At 40.2% G+C, this 22,035-nt stretch overlaps 1 protein-coding gene across 3 annotated transcripts in view; it reads right to left on the bottom strand.

Moving 5' to 3' along the window:
- The window catches only part of LOC124280401, a 79,959-nt gene that overhangs the window by 40,546 nt on the left and 17,378 nt on the right, over positions 1–22,035 (bottom strand). The window contains exons 2-7 of one of the 3 annotated variants that reach the window (XM_046716307.1): positions 20,806–20,974; positions 9,103–9,267; positions 8,291–8,374; positions 7,165–7,665; positions 6,531–7,038; positions 1,394–1,434 (exon numbers count right to left, since the gene is read on the bottom strand). In XM_046716307.1, coding sequence (XP_046572263.1) covers positions 1,394–1,434; positions 6,531–7,038; positions 7,165–7,665; positions 8,291–8,374; positions 9,103–9,267; positions 20,806–20,953 — 1,447 coding nt within the window. In that variant the 5' untranslated portion in view covers positions 20,954–20,974. The remainder of the gene's footprint in view (positions 1–1,393; positions 1,435–6,530; positions 7,039–7,164; positions 7,666–8,290; positions 8,375–9,102; positions 9,268–20,805; positions 20,975–22,035) is intronic. The other 2 variants (XM_046716308.1, XM_046716309.1) reach the window with 2 other exon arrangements.

Below are 22,035 nucleotides of genomic sequence, written 5' to 3'. Positions count from 1 at the left end.
CTGCTTATCAGTATACATGCTCATTATCCTGAAGTCAACCAGCTTATCAGTATACATGCTCATTATCCTGAACTCCATCTGCTTATCAGTATACATGCTCATTATCCTGAAGTCAACCAGCTTATCAGTATACATGCTCATTATCCTGAAGTCAACCAGCTTATCAGTATACATGCTCATTATCCTGAAGTCAACCAGCTTATCAGTATACATGCTCATTATCCTGAAGTCAACCAGCTTAGCAGTTTGTGGGTTCATTATCCTGAAGTCAACCTGCTTAGCAGCATATATGCTCATTATCCCAAACAAAACATACATCTTCAGGCATGGTGGGTTTATTAATATGTTGTACTCATGATCAGAGAATTTATAAATGTAAAAATCAAAGTTGAAAATATTGCTAAACATAATCTTTCAACTGATAAAGTGAATCTCGATCCGTAATTTTGATCAGTGATTTTGCAGAGTCTGTATTTGCACAAGACATTCATCCTGACTAAAGAGGTATTTTGAGGAAACGTTTGAAGGATCCAGGACATAAATATTTCCTATCTATGTCAAGTTACCTGCCATTCTAGTGGAGTGGTAATAGGTTGTCTTTCCTCTTTTAAGTTTAACAAATATTCCATTTCATCAGTCATGTGCCTTACACTTCATGCTCTAGCCACTAATGTCATCAGCAACAGTAGCCTGAACGTAGCACCTCACAAATAGCTGACTCCCAGTCACAAACACCGTGACTGTGACAGGTAGGCTTCCAATGCAACAGTTCTGACAAAATATCAAGGCACTCCAATCTCATGGGGCTGCATATAACCAACCCAATATGAATTTCCAAAATGTGCATGAACTCTATTTAGAATAATGTTCATGCTATAAATACTGAGTGTGAAACTAATTTCTCAGTGTTCTGAAATGAACTCTGCAAATAGGGTATTAGTACAAATTTCTTCTTAGGGCTACTTACCTTGCTGGAATACATCGAGATAATTCCCACTCTGGCCCAAGTAATAGTCATCCCCAGATGACAAGTGGGTTAATAATAATCTTAAAATGATACAAAAACTCCAGACACCTTCAACTCTACATCTGTGGTCGGTTGGTGTTTAACGCCACCCTCAGCAATATTCCAGCTATATGGCGGAGGTCTGTAAATAAGTCAAGTCTGGACCAGACAATCCAGTGATCAACAGCATGAGCATCGATCTACACAATTGGGGTATGATGACATGTATCAACCAAGTCAGGGAGCCTGACCACCTGATCCCGTTAGTGCCCTCTTACAACAAGCATGGGTTGCTGAAGACCAGTTCTAACCAGGATATTCACGGGTTGTCATGTGTGTGTTTTCTGTTTTGTCACCACACTCATCAGTCATAAAGAGGACACAAACCTTTGGTTCTCTTGGAAGCATCCTCATCCGATTTTTGTTGGCTTGAAAAAATAAAAACGAACAGAGTCAGAACTCTTTATCAGTCCGATGATGTCCATGTCGAAAATTAAATGGATGGTTCCAGTAAGCTGTTGAACATGCAGTTGTTAGGGGGCAAATGTAACAAGTACAATGTTATAACGGTCTCTCAAAAGTCACACTATAGGTGGATCAGCCAAAACTATTTCTAAGCAAGCAACTTTCATAAGCCAATACACCAACAAGCATGCTACAGTCAATTTCGATCTGAAGTTTGTAAAAAGCATTTCAAATATTTCATCTCAGATGATACAATCTCTGTGTGAGCACTTAATTCACAGATGACTTAAATGGCATCAAAATAAAAAGTTGGGGCTAAAAAAACTAATATTCTTGTATAAGTAAGTGAGTGAGTAGTAAGTAGTTTTACACCGCCTTTAGCAATATTCCAACAATATCACAGTGGGGAACACCAGAAATAGGCTTTAGACATTATGTACCCATGTGGGGAATTCATCCCGGGTCTTCGGCATGACGAGCAAACTCTTTAACCACTCGGCTACCCCCACCCCGCCTCTTGTATTAGTCATCTGTATTATGCATACTGAATGTTCAGTGGAAGTCAGACACATGTGACATGGAAGGGGAACAGAATACCTGTTGACTATAATTATGGACATCTAATCGCGGAAAATGTCATCCATATTGTCTGTCAGTGGTACCGGACAAGAAACAAACTCAAGTCTCAACTAGATGTCGTTGTTATATTGACACTTTTGAATGAATAAATCAAACATCACCAAGTCTGGAATTCACTTACTGCAGCAAACATACATATCACAGTATATATAATATAAAGCACAAAACATGAAGGACATGTTTTTGTGCCATGGTACAAATAGCCTTGAACCACATGTTTAGGTGAGCTCAAAAAAAGGCAACTTATGAGTGTGAGTGAGTGAGTTTAGTTTTACATCGCACTCAGCAATATTCCAGCTATATGACGGCGGTTGAGTATAATCAAGTCTGGACCAGACAATCCAGTGATCAACAGCATGAGCATTGATCTACGCAACTGGGATACGATGACACGTGTCAACCAAGCCGATGAGCCTGACTACCTGATCCCGTTAGTCGCCTCTTACAACAAGCATGGGTTACAGAAGAGGTGAAATTGGGTTTTTAAGTCGTGCTTGAGAATATTTCGCTCATATGACGACGTGCATGCGTGTGTATGTGTATGTGCGGCTGCTTGTACTAGCCCAGACTTAAGCTGGTTTTATAGTGCTAGCCCACTGAGATACCATGCCACAGTGAAGCATGAATACCCCACTCAGACACATTATACTGACTCCGAGCCGACCAGTCCTTGTTGTACCCATTAATGCCGAGCGCCAGGCAGGGACCAACAAGTACCATATTTTAATGTCTTTTGGTATGACGCGGTCGGGGATCGAACCGCGACCTTCCGCTCTAACCACTACACCACAGAGGCGGTCTGGTTACAGAAGAACAATTCTAACACGGATCTTCACGGGGGAGACAAGCATGGGTTGATGACAACCAATTCTGACCCGAATCTTCACGGGTTTATAAGTGTACCTCAAAAGCTGTGTCTGCCCGATTTAAAGGGCACGGATCTACAGCTTCATCTGTTCTGTCAGTTATCTCCCATTAGACAGACAATTTTTAGACAGCGGAGAAGGGTATTAATTAAGACAAGACCCACATCCATAATGGTACAGCCTTAATTAGATTGCACCGATTGGTAGAGTGTGCCCAGAGTTAATCCTGTTCATGCTGTTGTTGATTTTCTTTTACAATGTAATTTGTTTGTAGCCTGTGGTTTAGGCCTTCTCATTTCACATTTGATACTTCTTTGATTGGCAGTCTAAAAGTTGAGGAGATGAAGAATGAGGACAATTTTTCTGGCTATACAACTTCTTTATTCTGTGTAAGAGACGTTTCGACATAGACTAGCTTGACAACGACATTAGAATATGATGTCGAAATGTTGCCTGCACAGAAGATCCATAACAAATGTCCTTACTCTTCTATTAAACACTTGTCAAAACTTGTTTAATACTGACACCATGGACTCATCAGTTACTGTCAGACAGTTTACTGGCTAAAGAAACTGAGACTGACAATTGACAAACTTTCTACGCATTTCTAAACAAGAATGTTCCCCCTGAACTTTGACGATTTCTGTATATCAAAGGGTGTTTGTTAATTAATTTATTCAGCCTATACAAGAAGACAAAAATGAATTTTCAAGCCCTGGGAAGCTGTTATGTACAAATATCCCTGACGGTTATGGTCCAATATTAAAAAAGTGCAAGCATTTTCAGATTTCTGATGCATGGATGGTGTTATGACTGAGAATTGACTCCATCACATTTTCTGTGTTTTATATTTGTGTAGCTTGATATTTGATCACATCATGTAATAATGTCATGTCCACTAACCTAGCACATTAAAAATATACATTTGATTTATTTAAGGCTGTAAACTAAAACCCAATTTTGCCATTGCTCTCATGAAAATGATCCAATTAGGTAAATACAGTCAAATCCCGATGAGTCGAATCGCTGGGGACCAAGTAATAAATTCGACTTATCGATGTATTCGAGACATAGGTATGTCTATGAGGGTAGAAAAAAAGATGATCCAGTCCTAATTCCTCCGCCTAAGCATTTGTTTATCTAATGATTTCCATATCACTAATAGGGGCACCTTATCAGTTCCAGTCTGATTAGCACAGACAGTGATTTCCGTAAAATCACTAATCTGCCTTTTGAACTCACCCGTCAATGGCGGGAAGGTGTGTGAACGCGCTGGTTTGTTAATTGGATCAGTTTGCTACACCAATCAACTTCTCAATGACTGACTTCGGCTTATGTATACAAGATTGCTGTTGTTTGAATCTCATGGGACCAAATTTCCTTCTCGAGTCATCGTGTGTATTTATGAGATGAATTCGTGTAACCGGTATTCAAATGATGACAACTATAACAGGGAATGGTCGGGACCGACAGGTACTTCGAGTTATGCATAATATTCGAGACACCGGCATTCGACTCATCGGGATTTGACTGTATGTAAGTACAAATATTTACTTCAGTAAACAGCAAATATATGTATGCATGTATTATTTTTGCAACAAGTTCTTTTCACATTCTCGAAATAGCAAAGACCCAGTTTTTCTGGCAACTAAATTGTATACAATACAACAATAACTACTTTATTGTTGTCAACCATGTTTGGTGGTATAAACCTACACCTGTTTATTTGTCATCAGGCCTAAAATAAAAATGTTGTGGTTCCGATTACCCGACCGACCCTTGAATTCTGGTGCCGACCCTATTTTATTTAAGCGGACTGAATAAAACAAGCTTTCAGATACCATTGTGTTTTACCAGCGTCGACAGATATTGGTCATTCCGATAGAGAAAGTCGATATGATGGCTGCAAGCTTGATTGAATAAACAATTACACATTGATACATGTGTTATTAGCTTGTACTTTCCTTCTAAAAATATGTAAAAAAAAATTTCCTACCTACCCTAAATATTAAAGAGGTGTAATCAGAATCACAACATTTTTATTATTTGGCCTCATTTACTTGACGTGCAGTTACAGAATTTATCACAAACATAATTCAGATCTGAGGTGGTTAATGTTATTGGATGTAATATACACGTGGAAATACAGCGAGAGGAATTATCAGTTGAGTTCCTAAAATCAGCAGCTGATTATACATTGATTGTTTGCTCATTGCCATTTACCTAAATGATTTATGAAAGAGCAACTGCCAACATGACAATATTTGTCATGTGTGTTAGCTCAGCTGAAAAAAGACATTTTATGCGTGTGTAAATAATTCAACTATATATCCAAGGATTAGAAGCCAACATATAAAAAAAAAACAGATTGGCTTCCACTTTGTTTCAATCTTAACATTTTCAGTCACTTGGAAATGAAATTGAACTTCAAAGTTGTTATTATAATAAACTTGATGGACAGATATTTGATAAGCAACGTTCAGGTGAAATCATTAGTTAGGGTTACAATAAAGTCTAAATATAACCACTGAATACCATGCAAGTGCCTTATCAATATTTCTCACGTATCTTACTGAGGGGATATACAAAGATACATTTGCCTATTACCTAACAGGGTGCAGTTGCAGGTGTGTTTTTCAGCACCTGCACCAAGTGCAAACTGGCTTATAGGTTTGGCTGCACCATCAAAATTTTGGTTGCACCATAAAATAGTGTCACTGGTTCTAAAAAGTAACATAAATACTTGTTTTGCAATTTTCATAACAAGTACTCAGTATCAGATACATTCAACAGAACCTGACCCCATGATGATAAATGATGAATGATTCAATTCTGCATTACCTTTATTTATGAGTCTGAATTATATGATTATTGCTTAATAACTGATTTGTCAATACACAACTTTTCATGCTGTAACAAGTCACGTGGAGAGAAACATATTACTTCCAGTCACTTACTTCCCATTTAAAACACATAATGACAGCTATAAGATGGAGGATTTATTGTTACCTGCACCGGCTGCAACTTGTTACTGAAGGTAACCTGCACCAGTCATTGTTAACATGTACCAGTGCAGGTTGTAAATAGTGAAATTGCACCCTGCCTCATATGTATAGTTGTATGCTACCTGTATACATAGATGTACATTCACATCCAGATTGATTGCTTGCTCTGTATTTCAGCTGTCAGAAAGAAGCTTATTTCTGAGCATGACGTAACCATGCAATGTAAACATGTGGCAAGTTTAGTTTTATAAGTGTTTACAAAGTGATAGGTACAAGCAAAAATCAATGTAGGAACTACTGCAATGAGATCTAATTCAGTCACATTCATCTCATCATCAACATAATCAGAATCCATAATCTTGCATAATCTTCACAGGGCCAATCACCATTCAGACATTGTCTCTAAGTGAATTTTTGCAGTCCTTACAGATGGTAGCCAGTCTCTGGGTGTCACACTCAACAACCTCACTATTAATTGAACATTCTTTTGAGCTGACAAACAAAAGATCCATTTTGAACAGGACTAGAACTTGAATGGCTAGTACTCACATGCTTGACTTCAGTGTCCGCATCAGAGGTTCAAAGTCGAGAGGGAAACTTGCCAGAGGATCAGTATCAACATCTTCATCACCACCTACATTTCCACCTGTTTCAACCTCCATACAGTCACCTGTATTTACAGCTGCCTCCAGCGTGAACTCTATTTCCCCCTTTCCCATCCCCAACAGCAGCTGGTGGAACATCTCTCGCACAACCTCCTTGTCTGCAACCATTCTCTGTGCAGACTCCTCATCAGCATGTTGGAACACAAACAGCAGAGACCCACTGCAAACTGAAGTAAGTCTGGCATCATACTTCTTGAAAATGTCCACAATTATTTTCCTCAGAGGAGAAAAGAGGCTGTATGACATGTGGGACAGTACTTCCCCATACATGCTCTGGAACAGTTCCTCCAACTGTAGTGTCCACAAGGACTTCACACTGTTAACTTCCTCATTCACCTTTCCATCGTTTCCTTTCCATGTGAAGCTAACCAGTGGTTTAGTGGAATCACTCACTGTTAAGAAAAAAAGATCCTACATATTAAAGGGTGATATTGATGAACAAATGAACAAGAACAGATATAGAACATTAGCTACAACCAGGATTTTCAAAATATCACAGACATAAACTGGCACCCTACCTGTAAGTACACCACCCTTTGCAGTGGGAAAAAAGTTCTTATTTACTTCTATATTGACAATATTGTTGTTTGAGCCACACTGCACATAGTTTCCGCGAACTTCTTGGAAGTGGATTCCGCTTTCATCACCAGCAACATAACCTTCTGTTTGTGTTGCCCTCTCAGCATACATAGTTGGGACAGTTTTCATCTCAGAAGACATTGCTTGAGTCACAAAATGTCCAGATTTATCATCATCTTGCCTCTTTGGTATATAGTGAGAATCTGACATCTTAAACCGTGAGGGATTCCCAGAAAGCTGTTTCTCGTCTTTGGGTACAGGAAAACTTGTGTGTTGAGCTACACTGCCTGTTGTTCCCCAAATATCTCCCTCGGCTTCATCGCCAGTTCTGGCAGTCTGTTTCCTGTGGGTTTGTGCTCTCAGATCCAGGCTATTGTAGGTCTCATAAGATCCTTCTGGTGCCAGGTGTATTGCTCCATACAAATCATCCCCAGATTTATCTGTCACAGAAACATCACATGGTCAGTATTCTCTGATCTCATAACAAGTCAGGGTCCTGAACATATGTGTCATGAACATAAACTCTAACAACTGCTTCCAGATCATGCAGGTAGATTAGACTTGTCCTCAAATGAACATACAGGACCTCCAAACACAATAGAAACACCATAGTTTGGAATACAATGGGTATTTAAAGGTCTCTAAAATAGGAATATAATGATAGGAAGTTATGCAAGTGTACCTTCTTGCAAATGTGCCAGCTTGTTTGTGCATCCACACAGCGTATCCCAAGACAGAATTTGCAATATACCTTGGTTTGTTCATAGGCAAAATATTTCCAACCCCCAAACACCAAGGTTTTCAGGTTCTTTTGCAGCTAACTACATAATGAAATTACATTAGTCTTTTGTCTTGTCATCTAGCAGAGCAATTTACTTTTGGAGCAATGTAAACATTTACACTCATGACAGAAAAATATAATCTAAGCATCTCACCGAGAACAGTGTGTGCTTTCTACAAACTGCCGTGATCATTGACAACCCTGTTACCTGTTCATTGTCTACTATAACAAGAACACTGTTCTGCTAGGTATTCTCATCAAATGAGTTGTTCTGACATTTGTACCTGATGCACTCTGCTCCTGGACAGCTTCAACATTCAACGGCAGACCCGTCTGTGTCTGACTTGTGGGGCTCTCTCTACCTGCTCCTGAATATAACACACAATAAATCTAAAATCAAATATTTTACACAGATACATGTCTTCATAAGCATCTGAATCTCACAAACCAACCTGCATTTAGAACTAGATCAGCCTGTCTCAGTGCCTCACTCTATCGAATCAATTTCTAAAGAAGCCATAAATTTGATTTGCCAATCCGAATATTCAAGGTAAAGTCCTCAGTTCTTCACACAGAGTGATATCAGAGTAAAAAATCTAATGTTAACATGACAGAAAATCAAACAGTTTAATCCCTCGGAATCAGAGATTCCTATCATGGAATAAAGCATGAACATCCGGAGGGAAAGGAAAGTATCTGTATTCATCACTAGTGAACTCAGATTTTACTGTTATCACAACTCAAACGTCTGTCCTGATCTTTCATGAACCTCTATCCAGGTTACATGATTTCAAAACACATTCCAGCAGTCACTTTCCCAATCTGATTAGCAATGCTCTGATTGGTTGGATGAAAGGTCGATCTGATCTAACCCATCATCAGACCTGTGCATAGCAGTGGTGATAACCAAGATCTGATTTTAAAACAATGTGACCAGTGCCATCTTATGATAGCTCTGTACTTCACATGTAAAATGTAACACAATTCCCTGATATCTAACAAAGATACAAGTTGATCAAGTGAGCTAATATTTGATTCTAAATTATATATAAGTGAAGGACAAGACAAATAAACCTTAAGAAATCATTTCATGTACCTTTTCTTTTGCTGCTGACAGTAACAGCTAGATTACTTGGTCCTACTTGTAATTTCCCTCTCTGTCCCAGCATGTGCACACTTACACTTGGATCTATGTTTTGAACCTGCCCTTGTGCTGTTCCAGAGTTGTTGTCAAAGGTTTCAACAGTTGGTATTTCCGATTCTTCAAGCAGAAAGATGAATGCCAAGCGCCATCAATTTCACCAAAACGACAATTAAAGTGATGTAGTCTTTTGAGAATTCCACATGTAATATTGTTGAGAATCATAATGTAACCTGTTTGCTTATGAAATAGGTGACAATTTTGTTGTCTTTGGTTAAAACAACAAATGTTTCCATCCATGAAGAATGTTGAGACACGTAGCTGTAGTCAGCTATGCCCAGTTACTGCGATATTCACTGCCTGTCTTATAAAGTAAGTAACACATTTGTTGTCTTTGGTTAAAACAACAAAAACGAATGTTTCATCCATAAAGAATGCTGAGGGTCAAAAGCTGTAGTCAGCTATGCTCGGTGACTGCTATATATTCACTGCCTGTCTTATCAAATAAAACTTGTGAAAAACATGTGAAACTTCAAGTATGCTCATTTATCTTTATGAGTTTAAAATTGGTAGAAATAGGCAGGTAAAATGTACACAGACAAATCAAACTTTACACATACATACACACACAGCCATCCATGGACATGACCAAACGTAAATTAGATTAAGTCAATTTCACATTAAGAGTTCACAGAATTATCGCTTAAGAACTAAAACTAGTGCCACAGAAATGTAGCTCACCTGGGCATGAAGTCAACAGCTTAAATATCAACAATGACAGACATTTAAAGGTCACTGCCAGCACTGATATTTAAATACTTTCTGCATAATAATTATATTTGGAATAAAAATACTTTTCAATATTATGAAGTGTGGAGATCATTTTGAATTTCCTATCTGCAGAGTCTTTATCACTGAAAAAACAAGATAGGTCAGGCCCATATTACAAAGTATGGACTTAATTTAAAACTGAATTTTTGGGGTGGCCCATTTCTGTTTTGTAGGTTATTGTGAAATACACACTCATGGTTACATCCACTTATGGACGGAAGCCAAACGAAGTTCTTGGTTCTTTGTAAGGTTAATCCACATACAATCATAGCATTAAAACTGATATTGAGCTGATTCTGTTTTACTTGAGTTAAACTTTATTTTTCGACTTTTAGCCAAGTTAGATGTCATATGCAAGTCTTTTATTATATGTAAACAATAACATAGGGGCAGTGATTAAACATATAGAGAGGTGTCATACATAAATATTGTATTTTCACGCTTGGTATCATCAACTAAATCATTTACAAAAGTCATCATTTAACAAAAAAATAATGGGCCCAAAAACTGAGCCTTGAGGAACTCCTGCAATATAGCTGTACATCAAACACTTCCAGACTGTTGACTTTGGTAGACAAAAATTGACAATATGCTGCATTTAATCATTTCAAAGTGCTTCACTGAGGATTTATTTCTATCCTTAATACATGGCGTAATAGCAGTAACTGTCATTCCTGGTAAATAACAATTGTTGACTTAGCCATTCTGATAATAACGACCAAAATAACAGGAGCTGTGATCATGTCTATCAATCGGAGAACCAAGACACATATTAGGTGACTGCATTATTGAAGTTATTTTCAGAAAAAATATCAAACAATGGTATTAATTTCCACATACCCCAAAAATGCTTCGCATACTGGGAAAAACAACAAAGTACTAAATGACATTAACATTCTCCTTGACGTTACCAAGCTTGTAAATGACTTTATCAGAAGCAAAACATTTAGTTTTTGATGGCACATCGCACTCAAGACAGTAATTTTACCCCAAACTGTAACCCTGAACAGGAAGGGAGTATCAAATGTGCACAAGAAAATTTTAAACGCATGCATTATGCAAGAAAACAGATACCATGACAAACTGTTTGTGAGGTATCTTCAACAGCAAGCATTCAGTGAAGGGGACAGTTATGACAAATTATTTGCTCTATGAACATCATCACTGAATCAGGGTGATGTCAACTGAATTGAAACTGAAATACTAACTGGGATAACAGGGTGTGTTACTCTAAGTTCTCTATAACTCATCACTGGCAACATACCACACTAATATTCAGAATGTTCAGTGTCCGTCTAGCATAGCGAACATTCGGGTTCCAATAGTTCAGTGTCTGTCTAGCACAGCGAACCTTCGGGTTCCAGTAGTTCAGTGTCCGTCAAGCATAGCGAACATTCGGATTACAATAGTTCAGTGTCCGTCTAACATAGTGAACCTTTGGGTTCCCATAATTCAGTGTCCGCCTAGTATAGCGAACCTTCAGGTTCCAATAGTTCAGTGTCCGTCAACCATAGCGAACTTTCGGTTTCCAATACTTCAGTGTCCGTCTAGCATAGTGAACCTTCGGATTCCAATAGGTCAGTGTCCATCTAGCATAGCGAATCTTTGGGTTCCAATAGTTCAGTGTCGGTCAAGCATAGCAAACTTTCGGGTTCCAATACTTCAGTGTCTGTCTAGCATAGCAAACCTTCGGATTCCAATAGTTCAGTGTCCGTCTAGCATAGCAAACCGTCGGGTTCCAATAGTTCAGTGTCCGCCTAGCATAGCAAACCTTCGGTCCTATAGTTCAGTGTCCATCTAGCATAGCAAACCTTCGGGTTCCAATAGTTCAGTGTCTATCTAGCATAACAACCTTCAGGTTCCAATAGTTCAATGTCCGTCTAGCATAGCGAACCTTCGGGATCCAATAGTTGAGTATCCGTCAAGAATAGCGTACATTCGGGTTCCAATAGTTCAGTGTCCGTCTAGCATAGCGAACCTTCGGGTTCCTATAGTTGAGTGTCCATCCAGCATAGCGAACCTTTGGGTTCCAATAGTTCAATGTCCGTCTCGCATAGCGAGCCTTCGGGTTCAAATAGTTCAGTGTCCATCTAGCATAGCAAACCTTTGGGTTCAAATAGTTCAGTGTCTGTCTAGCACAGCGAACCTTCGGGTTCCAGTAGTTCAGTGTCCGTCTAGTATAGCGAACTTCGATTCCAATAGTTCAGTGTCCGTCTAGCATAGTGAACCTTCGGGTTCCAATAGTTCAGTGTCCGTCCAGCATAGCGAACCTTCGGGTTCGAATAGTTCAGTGTCCGCCTAGCATAGCGAATATTTGGGCCTATAGTTCAGTGTCCATCTAGCATAGCAAATCTTCTATGAATGTGGCTTGAATGCAATGAGTCAACAGTTTGGTGTCTTTGAAGGTGGCTTGAATACAATGTGTCAACAGTTAGGTGTCTATGAAGGTGACTTGAATGCAATGAGTCAACAGTTTGGTGTCTATGAAGGCGGTTTGAATGCAATGAGTCAACAGTTTGGTGTCTATGAAGGTGACTTGAATGCAATGAGTCAACAGTTTGGTGTCTATGAAGGTGACTTGAATGCAATGAGTCAACAGTTTGGTGTCTATGAAGGTGACTTGAATGCAATGAGTCAACAGTTTGGTGTCTATGAAGGTGACTTGAATGCAATGAGTCAACAGTTTGGTGTCTATGAAGGTGGCTTGAATGCAAAGAGTCAACAGTTAGGTGTCCATCAGTCTTGTTTAACTGCAGTGATTCAACAGTTCAATGTTAATCAAATCTTAATTTAAATGATTAGTCAACACTTCCATGTGTCAAGAGGGTCATCAAGGTTAGTAAGTCTTGAATGTGTCAACAGGTTGGTGTCCAACAAGCCTCCATGTGTCAACAGCTTGGTGTCCATCAAGTTTAGCAAGCCTCCATGCATCAACAGACTGGTGTACATCAAATTTAGCTGACCTCCATGTGTCAACAGGCTGGTGTCCAACAAGTTCAGCAAGCCTCAATGTGTCAACAGTTTGGTGTCCATCAAGTTTAGCTGACCTCCATGTGTCAACAGACTGGTGTCCATCAAGTTTAGCTAGCCTCCATGTGTCAACAGACTGGTGTCCATCAAGCCTCCATGTGTAAACAGACTGGTGTCCATCAAGTAAACCAAGCTTGCATGTGTCAACAGACTGGTGTCCATCAAGTATATCAAGCCTCCATTCGTCAACAGGCTGGTGTCCATCATGTATCACAAGCTTCCATGTGTCAACAGACTGGTGTCCATCATGCATAGCAAGCTTCCATGTGTCAACAGGCTGGTGTCCATCAAGTATAGCCTTCATGCGTCCAACAGACTGGTGTCCATCAAGTATAGCAGGTGACTTGAATGCAATGAGTCAACAGTTAAATGTCTATGAAGGTGGTTTGAATGCAATGAGTCAACAGTTTGGTGTCTATGAAGGTGACTTGAATGCAATGAGTCAACAGTTTGGTGTCTATGAAGGTGACTTGAATGCAATGAGTCAACAGTTTCGTGTGTCTATGAAGGTGGCTTGAATGCAAAGAGTCAACAGTTAGGTGTCCATCAGTCTTGTTTAACTGCAGTGATTCAACAGTTCAATGTTAATCAAATCTTAATTTAAATGATTAGTCAACACTTCCATGTGTCAAGAGGGTCATCAAGGTTAGTAAGTCTTGAATGTGTCAACAGGTTGGTGTCCAACAAGCCTCCATGTGTCAACAGCTTGGTGTCCATCAAGTTTAGCAAGCCTCCATGCATCAACAGACTGGTGTACATCAAATTTAGCTGACCTCCATGTGTCAACAGGCTGGTGTCCAACAAGTTCAGCAAGCCTCAATGTGTCAACAGTTTGGTGTCCATCAAGTTTAGCTGACCTCCATGTGTCAACAGACTGGTGTCCATCAAGTTTAGCTAGCCTCCATGTGTCAACAGACTGGTGTCCATCAAGCCTCCATGTGTAAACAGACTGGTGTCCATCAAGTAAACCAAGCTTGCATGTGTCAACAGACTGGTGTCCATCAAGTATATCAAGCCTCCATTCGTCAACAGGCTGGTGTCCATCATGTATCACAAGCTTCCATGTGTCAACAGACTGGTGTCCATCATGCATAGCAAGCTTCCATGTGTCAACAGGCTGGTGTCCATCAAGTATAGCCTTCATGCGTCAACAGACTGGTGTCCATCAAGTATAGCAGGTGACTTGAATGCAATGAGTCAACAGTTAAATGTCTATGAAGGTGGTTTGAATGCAATGAGTCAACAGTTTGGTGTCTATGAAGGTGACTTGAATGCAATGAGTCAACAGTTTGGTGTCTATGAAGGTGACTTGAATGCAATGAGTCAACAGTTTCGTGTCTATGAAGGTGGCTTGAATGCAAAGAGTCAACAGTTAGGTGTCCATCAGTCTTGTTTAACTGCAGTGATTCAACAGTTCAATGTTAATCAAATCTTAATTTAAATGATTAGTCAACACTTCCATGTGTCAAGAGGGTCATCAAGGTTAGTAAGTCTTGAATGTGTCAACAGGTTGGTGTCCAACAAGCCTCCATGTGTCAACAGCTTGGTGTCCATCAAGTTTAGCAAGCCTCAATGCATCAACAGACTGGTGTACATCAAATTTAGCTGACCTCCATGTGTCAACAGGCTGGTGTCCAACAAGTTCAGCAAGCCTCAATGTGTCAACAGTTTGGTGTCCATCAAGTTTAGCTGACCTCCATGTGTCAACAGACTGGTGTCCATCAAGTTTAGCTAGCCTCCATGTGTCAACAGACTGGTGTCCATCAAGCCTCCATGTAAACAGACTGGTGTCCATCAAGTAAACCAAGCTTGCATGTGTCAACAGACTGGTGTCCATCAAGTATATCAAGCCTCCATTCGTCAACAGGCTGGTGTCCATCATGTATCACAAGCTTCCATGTGTCAACAGACTGGTGTCCATCATGCATAGCAAGCTTCCATGTGTCAACAGGCTGGTGTCCATCAAGTATAGCCTTCATGCGTCAACAGACTGGTGTCCATCAAGTATAGCAGGTGACTTGAATGCAATGAGTCAACAGTTAAATGTCTATGAAGGTGGTTTGAATGCAATGAGTCAACAGTTTGGTGTCTATGAAGGTGACTTGAATGCAATGAGTCAACAGTTTGGTGTCTATGAAGGTGACTTGAATGCAATGAGTCAACAGTTTCGTGTCTATGAAGGTGGCTTGAATGCAAAGAGTCAACAGTTAGGTGTCCATCAGTCTTGTTTAACTGCAGTGATTCAACAGTTCAATGTTAATCAAATCTTAATTTAAATGATTAGTCAACACTTCCATGTGTCAAGAGGGTCATCAAGGTTAGTAAGTCTTGAATGTGTCAACAGGTTGGTGTCCAACAAGCCTCCATGTGTCAACAGCTTGGTGTCCATCAAGTTTAGCAAGCCTCCATGCATCAACAGACTGGTGTACATCAAATTTAGCTGACCTCCATGTGTCAACAGGCTGGTGTCCAACAAGTTCAGCAAGCCTCAATGTGTCAACAGTTTGGTGTCCATCAAGTTTAGCTGACCTCCATGTGTCAACAGACTGGTGTCCATCAAGTTTAGCTAGCCTCCATGTGTCAACAGACTGGTGTCCATCAAGCCTCCATGTGTAAACAGACTGGTGTCCATCAAGTAAACCAAGCTTGCATGTGTCAACAGACTGGTGTCCATCAAGTATATCAAGCCTCCATTCGTCAACAGGCTGGTGTCCATCATGTATCACAAGCTTCCATGTGTCAACAGACTGGTGTCCATCATGCATAGCAAGCTTCCATGTGTCAACAGGCTGGTGTCCATCAAGTATAGCCTTCATGCGTCAACAGACTGGTGTCCATCAAGTATAGCAGGTGACTTGAATGCAATGAGTCAACAGTTAAATGTCTATGAAGGTGGTTTGAATGCAATGAGTCAACAGTTTGGTGTCTATGAAGGTGACTTGAATGCAATGAGTCAACAGTTTGGTGTCTATGAAGGTGACTTGAATGCAATGAGTCAACAGTTTCGTGTCTATGAAGGTGGCTTGAATGCAAAGAGTCAACAGTTAGGTGTCCATCAGTCTTGTTTAACTGCAGTGATTCAACAGTTCAATGTTAATCAAATCTTAATTTAAATGATTAGTCAACACTTCCATGTGTCAAGAGGGTCATCAAGGTTAGTAAGTCTTGAATGTGTCAACAGGTTGGTGTCCAACAAGCCTCCATGTGTCAACAGCTTGGTGTCCATCAAGTTTAGCAAGCCTCAATGCATCAACAGACTGGTGTACATCAAATTTAGCTGACCTCCATGTGTCAACAGGCTGGTGTCCAACAAGTTCAGCAAGCCTCAATGTGTCAACAGTTTGGTGTCCATCAAGTTTAGCTGACCTCCATGTGTCAACAGACTGGTGTCCATCAAGTTTAGCTAGCCTCCATGTGTCAACAGACTGGTGTCCATCAAGCCTCCATGTGTAAACAGACTGGTGTCCATCAAGTAAACCAAGCTTGCATGTGTCAACAGACTGGTGTCCATCAAGTATATCAAGCCTCCATGTGTCAACAGACTGGTGTCTATCATGCATCACAAGCTTTCATGTGTTAACAGACTGGTGTCCATCATGCATAGCAAGCTTTCATGTGTCAACAGACTGGTGTCCATCAAGTATAGAAAGCTTCCATGCATCAACAAACTGGTGTCCATGAAGTATAACAAACCTCCATGTGTCAACAGTTTGGTGTCCATCAAGTTTAGCAAGCTTTCATGTGTCAAAAGACTGTTGTCCATCAAGTATATCAAGCCTCCATGTGTCAACAGACTGGTGTCCATCAAGTATATCAAGCCTCCATTCGTCAACAGGCTGGTGTTCATCCGGTATCACAAGCTTCCATGTGTCAACAGACTGGTGTCCATCATGCATAGCAAGCTTCCATGTGTCAACAGGCTGGTGTCCATCAAGTATAGCCTTCATGCGTCAACAGACTGGTGTCCATCAAGTATAGCAGGTGACTTGAATGCAATGAGTCAACAGTTAAATGTCTATGAAGGTGGTTTGAATGCAATGAGTCAACAGTTTGGTGTCTATGAAGGTGACTTGAATGCAATGAGTCAACAGTTTGGTGTCTATGAAGGTGACTTGAATGCAATGAGTCAACAGTTTCGTGTCTATGAAGGTGGCTTGAATGCAAAGAGTCAACAGTTAGGTGTCCATCAGTCTTGTTTAACTGCAGTGATTCAACAGTTCAATGTTAATCAAATCTTAATTTAAATGATTAGTCAACACTTCCATGTGTCAAGAGGGTCATCAAGGTTAGTAAGTCTTGAATGTGTCAACAGGTTGGTGTCCAACAAGCCTCCATGTGTCAACAGCTTGGTGTCATTCAAGTTTAGCAAGCCTCCATGCATCAACAGACTGGTGTACATCAAATTTAGCTGACCTCCATGTGTCAACAGGCTGGTGTCCAACAAGTTCAGCAAGCCTCAATGTGTCAACAGTTTGGTGTCCATCAAGTTTAGCTGACCTCCATGTGTCAACAGACTGGTGTCCATCAAGTTTAGCTAGCCCCCATGTGTCAACAGACTGGTGTCCATCAAGCCTCCATGTGTAAACAGACTGGTGTCCATCAAGTAAACCAAGCTTGCATGTGTCAACAGACTGGTGTCCATCAAGTATATCAAGCCTCCATGTGTCAACAGGCTGGTGTCCATCATGTATCACAAGCTTCCATGTGTCAACAGACTGGTGTCCATCATGCATAGCAAGCTTCCATGTGTCAACAGGCTGGTGTCCATCAAGTATAGCCTTCATGCGTCAACAGACTGGTGTCCATCAAGTATAGCAGGTGACTTGAATGCAATGAGTCAACAGTTAAATGTCTATGAAGGTGGTTTGAATGCAATGAGTCAACAGTTTGTGAGTGTCTATGAAGGTGACTTGAATGCAATGAGTCAACAGTTTGGTGTCTATGAAGGTGACTTGAATGCCATGAGTCAACAGTTTCGTGTCTATGAAGGTGGCTTGAATGCAAAAAGTGTCAACAGTTAGGTGTCCATCAGTCTTGTTTAACTGCAGTGATTCAACAGTTCAATGTTAATCAAATCTTAATTTAAATGATTAGTCAACACTTCCATGTGTCAAGAGGGTCATCAAGGTTAGTTAGTAAGTCTTGAATGTTTCAACAGGTTGGTGTCCAACAAGCCTCCATGTGTCAACAGCTTGGTGTCCATCAAGTTTAGCAAGCCTCAATGCATCAACAGACTGGTGTACATCAAATTTAGCTGGCTTCCATGCATCAACAAACTGGTGTCCATCAACTTAGCAAGCCTCAAATTCAATGTGTAAACAGTTTAGTGTCCATCAAGTTTAGCTGACCTCCATGTGTCAACAGACTGGTGTCCATCAAGTTTAGCTAGCCTCCATGTGTCAACAGACTGGTGTCCATCAAGTTAGCAAGCCTCAAACTCAATGTGTAAACAGTTTAGTGTCGATCAAGTTTAGCTGACCTCCATGTGTCAACAGACTGGTGTCCATCAAGTTTAGCTAGCCTCCATGTGTCAACAGTTTAGTGTCGATCAAGTTTAGTTGACCTCCATGTGTCAACAGTTTGGTGTCCATCAAGTTAGCAAGCCTCAATTTCAATGTGTAAACAGTTTAGTGTCGATCAAGTTTAGCTGACCTCCATGCATCAACAAACTGGTGTCCATGAGGTATAACAAACCTCCATGTGTCAACAGTTTGGTGTCCATCAAGTTCAGCAAGCTTTCATGTGTCAAAAGACTGTTGTCCATCAAGTATATCAAGCCTCCATGTGTCAACAGGCTGGTGTCCATCAAGTATATCAAGCCTCCATGCGTCAACAGGCTGGTGTCCATCAAGTATATCAAGCCTCCATGTGTCAACAGACTGGTGTCTATCATGCATAGCAAGCTTCCATGTGTCAACAGACTGGTGTCCATCATGCATAGCAAGCTTCCATGTGTCAACAGGCTGGTGTCCATCAAGTATAGCCTTCATGCGTCAACAGACTGGTGTCCATCAAGTATAGCAAGCTTCTATGTGTCAATAGACTGGTGTCCATCAAGTATATATAACAAGCCTCCATGCGTCAACAGGCTGGTGTCCATCAAGTATAACAAGCCTCCATGTGTCAACAGGCTGGTGTCCATCAAGTATGTATAATATGCCTTCATCTGTCAACAGACTGGTGTCCATCAAGTATAACAAGCTTCAATGCATCAACAGACTGGTGTCCATCAAATATAGCAAGCCTCCATGTGTCAACAGGCTGGTGTCCATCAAGTATAGCAAGTTTCCATGTGTCAACAGGCTGGTGTCCATCAAGTATAACAAGCCTCCATGTGTCAACAGGCTGGTGTCTATGAAGTTTAGCAAGCTTCCATTTTGTCAACAGACTGGTGTCCATCAAGTATAGCAAGCTTCTATGTGTCAACAGGCTGGTGTCCATGAAGTTTAGCAAGCTTCCATGTGTCAACAGGCTGGTGTCCATCAAGTATAGCAAGCTTCCATGTGTCAACAGGCTGGTGTCCATGAAGTTTAGCAAGCTTATATGTGTCAACAGGCTGGTGTCCATGAAGTTTAGCAAGCTTCCATGTGTCAACAGGCTGGTGTCCATCAAGTATAACAAGCCTCCATGCGTCAACAGACTGGTGTCCATCAAGTATGGCAAGCTTCCATGTGTCAACAGGCTGGTGTCCATGAAGTTTAACAAGCCTCCATGTGTCAACAGGCTGGTGTCTGTTGTGTTTATCTTCCCTCCATGTGTCAGCAGTTTATTCATGTAGCTTCTATTAAGAAGCATAAATTGCTTATGTTTTAACATGAAAATTATTATTATTTAACAGAAAGCATATTACACAAAAAGTACTTTGCTGTTGCCACACAGTTGATGTATATTATTTATTCTCTTTGTGAGACTGTCAATAAATGTTTTCAAACAGAGATTCTGCACTCAATAATTTAACCCCAAAAATAGTCAAGTAAGCAATAAGAAATATTTCTAAAATATGCTGTGGCTACTCTTACAGAGAAGGAAAACGAACATGCACTTAAAGTATTCATGCAAGTTTGCCAACAGGCAATAAAACATGAATTTGAGAATTTAAATTATTTTCTGTGAACAGTTTTAAATAATAAATCCAGAAACAAGATGGAAGGTTTTCACCCTGTATAGCTTGATGAGTCATGGGTGACCACTTCTCATACATTAAGACTCAGATTAGTGGATATCTAGCATGAGCAGTTGGGAAGTGGGGCAGACGTATAACAGTCTATCAACAAAGCATGACCTTCTTCACCCAGGAAGTATGATGTCACCATTGCATCTCACTGAAGTAATTTATGCAGCCACTTATTGAAGTGATTCAAGTATTAATTGGAAAAGTATTATTTAACCTACAAAACATAAAACTGATAAAACCAATGTCTCCAGTCATCTTTCTCTCTATACTGAATTTTCAACAAAGGTCTTTTAACTCTCAAACAACACTTTTAAAGTGTTTACAAAAAAAAATCACCATGGCTAAAGTATTCCATTTCAAATACAAAAGCAACGTATCAAATGTACTTTCAAAACTTCAAAATTAAAAGGGCGGTGGGGTAGCCTAGTGGTTAAAGCGTTCGCTCATCACGCTTAAGACCTGAGTTCCATTCCCCACATGGGCACAATATGTGAAGCCCATTTCTGGTGTCCCCCACCCTGATATTGCTGGAATATTGCTAAACGCAGCGTAAAACCCAACTCACTCACTCAAAATTAAAAACTGCAGAATGGGAAGCTTGGCCCTATCAGTGGAAGTATTACCTGCGAGACCATCTGGGAGGTTCAGGGTGACGAAAGTGTTGTTCTGTCCAATCTGCACACGTGTATCTATTCCTCTGTCAACAATCCGGAGTTGGCCGCTTGACTGACTAGGATTGTCATCACTGCTTATTTTGTCATCACTGCTCATTTTGTCATACTGTGGGGGACTCTGTAGTCAAATGTTTGACTAAGATTTTCTCACATGTTGTTCATCCTCAAAACAGCGGTAGACATAAGACAAGTTCGTCAATCTCTGCTAAAACAATGTTTGAATATCTAAGTTATGATTGCTAAATCATGTGGGGGTTCTGCACTGTAAAAATACCTGTGGGCCTTGGACTATGCCGCAAAAATATATTGTACGTGAATATGCTTGAAACAAAATTGTGCCTCAGGCTGTTGAAAAACAAAAGGAAATTGTCAGTCACAAAAAATATCATTACTGCAAATGTTTATTATCAAATATTTAGGCTGTAAGGACAGTGGACCCAAATTAATTTGTGTAAATTAATTTTTTTGACCTAAACAAGCAGACAGAAAGAACATTGGATGCCCATCAGATGGTTCATTTGAAATTATCCCTGATTAGGCGGTCAGAAGAATGACATTTCACAATCAATTGGGAACATTTCTCAGTTACCTCCCTTTACCACTTCGCCAATAGTGCAAATATTACGATGCCTGAGATGTGCTGCTGTGTCTCAAGATGTAGCAATAGGTCATGTCCAAGAGGTCAAATCTTGCTAAAATTATGGTTGATTGCTATTCCAAGTAGCGATGAATGAAACCAAAGCAAGATCATAGTAGCCGTCAGCTCTTGCTAGTCTCAGTGTTGTGTGCCATTTCCACTTCTGACCAACCAATTTCTAATTATGTAACTAATTATGGTAAGTACCAAATATTTTGTTACTTTTAAAGTTTGAAGACATTTGTTATATTTATTCTCCTTGTCAGATTTGGTTAATGTGCAAGCCAACTGAAATTATGAGCACTTGGTTTCACATGACGCAGAAATGTGAAGAATGGATGCAGGGAAAAGGAATATGTTGCTTCCAGAGGGAAACAATGTAATATTCACTGTACATTAGGGGCCCCTCATTGTAGTAATCATCAGACCTTACAGTACATGATCCTCAGCAAAATGCCACCTATTTCATCTGGCGAAATTGGCACCCTAATGAATATTAAAACAATTTCTGTAGTAGTTTTGCTTAATTCATTGGTAACATT

The sequence above is a fragment of the Haliotis rubra genome, unplaced genomic scaffold (assembly GCF_003918875.1).
Source record: "Haliotis rubra isolate DU_JTF1 unplaced genomic scaffold, ASM391887v1 Scf267, whole genome shotgun sequence".
Lineage (NCBI taxonomy): Eukaryota > Metazoa > Mollusca > Gastropoda > Lepetellida > Haliotidae > Haliotis > Haliotis rubra.
This window is presented reverse-complemented; position numbering and strand designations above follow the sequence as displayed.